At 41.2% G+C, this 7,108-nt stretch overlaps 1 protein-coding gene across 1 annotated transcript in view; it reads left to right on the top strand.

Annotated features, from left to right (window-relative positions):
• SLC1A2 (solute carrier family 1 (glial high affinity glutamate transporter), member 2) overlaps positions 1 to 7,108 on the top strand; it is a 30,662-nt gene that overhangs the window by 14,672 nt on the left and 8,882 nt on the right. The window contains exons 7-8 of the mRNA XM_010014281.1: positions 3,065 to 3,259; positions 5,572 to 5,706. Coding sequence (XP_010012583.1) covers positions 3,065 to 3,259; positions 5,572 to 5,706 — 330 coding nt within the window. The remainder of the gene's footprint in view (positions 1 to 3,064; positions 3,260 to 5,571; positions 5,707 to 7,108) is intronic.

Below are 7,108 nucleotides of genomic sequence, written 5' to 3'. Positions count from 1 at the left end.
GGAATGCCTTGAAAGAATTGTAATTCATCTGCCTCTTTTGGTCAACCCAAATCACTCTGCTGCATGACTTCTGCCCTGATGAACAAGAGGCTCTGAGGGGATCTTACTCATGTGCATAAATATCTGATGGGACAGTGTAGAGAAGATGAAGCAAGACTCTTCTCAGTGGTGCACACTGACAGGATGAGAGGCAGTAGGCACAAACTGAAACACAAGAAATTCCATCTGAATGCAAGAAAACTCTCTTTACTGTGGTTTAGTGTGACTGGTTAAATGATGGCACAGGTTTCCCAGGGCAGTCATGGAGTCTTTGTCCCTGGAGATACACAAAACCTGTCTGGGCATGGGCCTCAGTAATCTGTCCTAGCTGCCTCTGCCTTAAGCAAGGTGGTTGGAAGAGGTGACCTCCACAGGTACCTTCCAACTTTGATAATTCTGTGGCTCTGTGCTAAACAAGGCAGGTTATAGGAGATACAGTTTGGCCAGGAGTTTCACTAAACCACAATTTCCCTAAGGCTTTTGTTCATTGAAGTGTTTGAATTTCCATTTAGATTTTCATTACCAGATTTACAGTGTACACACACAACATTTGCGGGGGTTTATTAGCATGAAGTAAATGTTTTCCTGCTGCAGTACTGAAGTGGAAAGATGTGAGAGATCATAAGTGATTCCAGTGTATGGATTTACCTGGATGTTAGCTTTAACACCTGACTGCCATGCAGGTCTGAATTACTGGCTAAACACATGTAGACATAGCACCACAGACACATGACCACAGGACAATTGTCACCACCATATGGTCCAACCTGGCACCTCTGGAAGTTGCAAATAGTTCCTATTCAGCAACCTATTAAGGCTCTTTGGCCAGGCTGAGGAATCATGGAAGGCATTTATGTATTTTGCTCTTCCAATAAAGAAACCTTATCTCCGTGGCCTGCCCACCTGTCCTTGCTTATGGTGGCAGAACTGAAGGGGAAAGATATTTGCATAGCCCCTGCTTCCTGAGCCAGCTGAGGTTCATTGCAACAACAGTAGGCCATGGTTGGTACACATTTTGTGCTGATGATCTGATTTCTGACAGTAAAGTTAAGATGGGACTTGTATTTCTGAAGAAAAAGAACTGTATCTAGCTGAGTTTCAACGTGTGTCCATGAAATACATTTTCTATTCTATTTTTCTGTTGATAAGCTATAAGAATATCTTTTCTGTAGGAGGCAAAGTGATCCTGGAACTGACTTGAAAACTGCCTAATTATTGATTAATGACTCACTAGATATTTTCTGCTATCTGCTATAAATATAGGTGCTAGAGTGTCTTATGGGAGAATATATTACACTGGTTTTAGAAAGTATGAATTCTCTCTGATTTTGCTAAGTACACAGAGTATTGAGCTTTAGATTATGATTAAAACCACAGTAAAATGAATACAAATGTATTTGTAAAGATGCTACAACACAAGTGTTTGGTACTGTGTATCTGGCTTACCGAAGTCTGTTAAAAAAATCACCTCTGTGAACACAGAATGATCCAATCATTTGAACACAAGGTGGGGATCTAAAAGTTTATATCTTCTAATTCATGTTTCCATAGATGTGGGACAAGAGGAGTGACTTGGGCATCTGCCAGTCCAGAAGAGTTTGAGTTTCCCGTAGATCCCATGCTAGATAGGTCAGCCTCATGTGCTTGTTCCTGATAACCTAGGACATTTATTATAAAACTAGATTTTTATAGTTAGGTATCTCAATCATTCGTTAATCTCCCTTTTCCATGGTTTAATTATCTGTAAAATGGAAAGATTGCATTTTTTTATACCCAATTAGCATCTCTATGGTAGTGGATGAATGAATGAGTTGGAAAGACCCTGAAGTGGCAAGGCACTAGCAAGAATATGCTGTAAGTATTTGTGTGAGAAAATATGGTGAGTCTAGTCCTTTACTCTTCTATGAGCAAATTAGCATTTTTATAGGGGCAATGACACCAGAATTAGTGGGATACAATAGTGAAGACCTGTTCTGCCAACTCAAGCAAATCAACCACAATAGATCTGCTCCACCAAGTGGAGAGAGAATACAAAAAAGTAAGGAACCAAAACATGTTCCTGTGTTGAGTTTCATGCTTGTTGCAGCAAGTCCTTTGCCTGAGGTAGGCAGACCTGATAGGGAAGAAAGTAGAAGATATTTGAACCTACAGGGAAAAAGAGTGTGTTCTGTTTTCAGCAGTAATTTCTGATGAAAGTGAGTTTTTGAGGAAATGAATGTAATAGCCTGAACTATTCATAGGATGACAGACGGGTTTGGATTGGAAGGGACTTTAAAGCTCATCCAGTTCCAACCCCCTGCCATGGGCAGGGAAACCTTCCCCTGGACGAGGTTGCTCCAAGCCAGTCCAGCCTGGCCTTGAACACTGCCAGGGATGGGGCAGCCACAGCTTCTCTGGGCACCCTGTGCCAGGGCCTCACCACCCTCATAGTGAAGAATTTCTTCGTTATGTTGAATCTAAATCTCCCCTCTTTCATTTTAAATCCAGCAAGGCACTGTGGATCTGTACAAGGAGCTGTTCCCCTCTTCCAGCCGTCTTTTACATCTTTTCCTGTCCTCCAGCTGTGTTTTATATCCTTCCTGTCCTCCAGTGTCTGGGAACTTGATGGGTTGTATCTTTTTGCCTAGCTTTTTCATTCCTTAATGCAACACTGATTTCTTCAGTCAGAGCAAATTCACAATCAAAAAAATTTAGGGTTTGTCCCTATGCTTAAGTTCTGTCCATCAGAAAACATCTGGAACTTGTCCTTTTGAACAAAATACAAGAAATAATCCATAAGTAAGTCTGAAAAATTCATCTACACTCTCAAGCTCTCATCTCTACTTCAAGTCATGTTTGTGTCTTGGCCCACCTCCAGCTAAATGAAGGCTTAATTTAGAAATTGGCTAAAAAAGGCTTGAATCACAGCAGAAAGTAGAAGTAGAAAGTGTAGACAATGATAGCTGAATATCTAACTTTCCTCCCTTATGTATGTATATTGTACTGTAATTATGCCTTCTCTACTTTTTTGCTTTCTGTCCTTCAGTGCTGGAACATTACCTGTCACATTCCGGTGCCTTGAAGAAAATCTAGGCATTGATAAGCGTGTAACAAGGTTTGTTCTTCCTGTTGGAGCAACTATTAACATGGATGGAACTGCCCTTTATGAAGCTGTGGCTGCAATCTTCATAGCACAGATGAATGGAATTGAGCTGGATGGAGGTCAGATAGTTACTGTGAGGTCAGTCCAAAATACTCATAGGCTTTGTTTCTACAGATTGTAAAATGTGAAGCTTTGGGTTGGATGTCTTGTCAGTAGCTGTGGGATTCACTGTGAAATCCATGGATTTCTAATAATATATTCAAAGGAATGTCATATACATAGGTCTTGGCTCTCTGGTGACATGCCTTTTCTATCATTTGCAGCCTTAGTGCATGCTGGTGGTGTTTTACACAGTTTTGCAGTTGACAATGCAATGGGAAATCCATCATTCTCCATCCAATGCAATGCCTTTTTAGTGTAGAGAAATGCTACAAGTGATACATGGGGCATTAACTCTCTAGACTGTATCTGTTTATATGCATTGAAGGGAAAAAGTACACCTAAAAATGTATCCATGTATTTATGTTTGCCTGCATTTTTTCTGTGACTTTGATGAACAGCAAACAAACTGGCTGAGAATAGCCCAGTCTGAGGATGAGATTGTCTGCAGTGTTGTCTGGATACTCCCAGACTTTTTATCTCTAACCCAGCAAGTACTAGCTGTAGTCTTTTCATATCAAATTGTCATATCTAAGTCTAAGCTGAATAGCTGGAAGGACAAAGGAAAATAACTATTGAAAATGGATAAATGATGGAAGACTGTTTACTGTAATGGAATTTTAAGACTTATTAGGTAGAGTGACTAATAAAAAACGATGGCAAAGTTATGACTGCTGCAGCTAAAGTTAATTTACAGTGGAAAACTTGATGAAGACACCAGGCCTAACATTTTGAATGGTTACAAGGGAAAACACAAGTGAAAGCTGCCAAGTTTGCCTTCTTCCTGTAGTTTTCATGCACCCACCTTTCTTTTACTAAACCCTTTTAACACTAAAGAAAGTCCTACAAAGGTATGTCTAATTCTCTGTTTCTTGCACAGCTATATTAGTTCCACATTTTCCTTTTTGGTTTTTTTTGACTTCTTGCCCCAACCCCTGAAATAGTAAAGCCAAGGTTTGTAAAAGGTTCAGGGCTGCTTCTAATGAAGGCAGATACTAGGCCTGCGTGTTATGAATTTGCTGCTAAGACTGAAAACAATAATTTCAGACTTGTCACATATTAAGCTAAATTAAGACTGTAGAAATTCAAGACAGGAATCGGCTGTTGTCCGGGAGATTTGGTAGGCTTGAATCCAAGTTACTTCTCTTCATAGAATCATGGAATGGTTTGGGTTGGAAGGGACCTTAAAGCTCATCCAGTTCCAACCCCCTGCCACGGGCAGGGACACCTTCCACTAGAGCAGGTTGCTCCAAGCCCCTGTGTCCAACCTGGTCTTGAACACTGCCAGGGATGGGGCAGCCACAGCTTCTCTGGGCAACCTCTGCCAGTGTCCCATCACCCTCCTCTGAAGGACTGATCTGTTAGCTCTTCCTGATCACGCCATTTCAAGGCTGGTATAGCCAGCTTTGTGACTCATATTTACTAAGCAGGTCGCAACTTTGGGTTGACTGTAAGAAAACAATTGGTCCTCCTGTTCACGCTCTGTACCGTTTTTGCTACAACAGTACCACAAGAACTGTCTCTTGAGGTGGCAATACAAATGAATGAAAGGTTGTTAGGTTTTTTCTTTCAAATCCAGTCTATGATACTGAGGATATTCACATGACCCAGACCCAGACACACAAGGACTTAACTAGCCTTTGACCTAGCCCTAGTTACTTCATATTTGTCATGTAGCATCTCTGATTTCCTGTCTTCTTTGGTGGACGATGATCTCTAAAATGGTAGCTAAGCCAGACTGGTTAGACCTTAACAGCGCTAGCATCATTCCCCTCCAGGCCTTTAAGTGCTGCTGTGGGAAGGTTGGAAGCAATCCCTTACCAGTTCAAGCTGGAAGCGCCTGAGGAGCTGGCACTGGGTGCAAAGCCTGACTGCGGAGCAGACCATGCTGCCTGTATATCTGCTGGACCTACCTGGGTGTTCAGTAGGCCAGGTTGTGCTCTAACCCAGACACCTGATAAACACACCACAACCTGGATTGTCTAGGTCAGCCCCAGCCATCTGCCAGGCAAAAGATTTCAATGTCATAACCAACTTACAGAGTTCAATCTCAGACAACTCTCTTACAAGTCTCAGAACAAACCCCATAGATCTGGCCTTCCCAAATAAACATTTTTGGAGAAATAGAAGCATGAAAACTGTGGCCTGACATTACCATGATCTCTCATATAGTTACTAGTTTTCTGAGAAGGACTCGTTTAAAAGTAAAACCTTCCTAATGAGCACATAAGCAAGCAATGAAAGTATATCTTCCTCTTCCTGCTACCCACATGTGATTTTTGGTTTTGCAGTTTGACTGCCACCCTTGCAAGTGTTGGAGCTGCCAGTATTCCCAGCGCTGGACTTGTGACTATGCTGCTAATCCTTACTGCAGTGGGTCTCCCTACCCAGGACATCAGTTTGCTTGTTGCTGTTGACTGGCTTTTGTAAGTTATGATGACTCCATTGCTCAGGGCAGAAAAAGTGGTGAAGTAATGCTTATCCATTGTGCTTTTCAGCTACTGATCTTAAAGAACAATAAGATTCTTCTCTACAGGTAAAGCAAAGGAGAAAATAGGTTATTTGATGAAACGGAAAGCAGCTTCTCAGCTGGTACAAATTTTTTCAGAGCTACTGAAGTCAGTTTCTATGAGACAAGGATGTTCTTGTGAGACCCTTGGGCTCATGTTTACATACTTGCTTCTTCCTAATGATGCCTCTCCTTCACAGACATAGCTCAAGAGCAGGTTTCTGATCTTTGCTTTTATATTTCTGTTTCTTATAGTTCTGGTCTAAAAAAAGGACGAATGCTGAAGCTGCAGGTTCTGTCAGGATGTTGTCAGAAAGTTACAGGGTGATTTGGGCATTTGTAGAATCAAATATTTCAGTGAGGGTGGGGTTTTTTGTTGTTTTGGTTTTTTTTTTTTTTACATAAGAGGTTAAATACTTTTAAAAAGAAACTGTTCTAGAGCAGGACATAAACCAAAGACAAATAAAGAAAACTGAAAGAGAGAGGTCATTCCCTAGTTTGATTTTACTGACACATCCCTCAAAGTGGGAAGACTGGCTTTCATTTTCAAGGATATGAGGTTAGAGCCCTTCAGTGTCATTGCAGGTCCTCTGATAGTTTCCCAAGGCTTTTGTTTTTCAACAGTTCAATACAGAAGCTGTAAATGTAGAGCATATGCCAAGCCACAGAATTTCCCATGTCATCATTTGGTAACCTGGATGTCTTTCTGTCACCTGTGCAGAGCTGACAGGGACATAGTAGTCCTCTAAGCTGTATCAGCCTCTAGAGGCTTTTATGTTGTCCTGTACTGCTGCAGCACAGTATATTCTGGTCAACAGCCATCTTGCCCTAATATTCTTTTATGCAGTAAAGACAGATGTTTCTGCTGTGCCAGCTGTGGTGCCCAGAAGGGAAGGTGTAAGTACCACTCTATGCTGTTCGTGCATCTCCTCCTATGCCAGCAGCTTCAGCTGCCAACCTGTGGTAGCTTCCAGTCCAAAATACACTACTAAAATTATGCAAGAAGGAATGGCAGAGTTAAGAATGTGAAGATAAAATAGAAAATTAATTTTCTGTCATCTCTTTGGCTTAATGAGAGGAATTTAAGATGCTGATCAATCCTCTGACATGTATTTTGGAGCTACTGTTCTATTCTGTTATTACCTATTTGTCACTAAGAGTTAAGAATAGCACACAGATCCAATTTCTGCTTCAGGGATAAATGAAAGAGGAGTTTAGTGCTTGGGAAGACAGAGGGAAAAGATTACTTATATATTTTATATATAACTGAATATCAAGATATCATGACTCAGAATGGTGAAATGAGGCAGGGTTCAGCA

This window comes from Nestor notabilis, unplaced genomic scaffold, assembly GCF_000696875.1.
Source record: "Nestor notabilis isolate BGI_N333 unplaced genomic scaffold, ASM69687v1 scaffold7625, whole genome shotgun sequence".
Taxonomy (NCBI): Eukaryota; Metazoa; Chordata; class Aves; order Psittaciformes; family Psittacidae; genus Nestor; species Nestor notabilis.
Note: the sequence above shows the minus strand (reverse complement) of the source record. Positions and strands in the feature narration are given on the sequence as shown.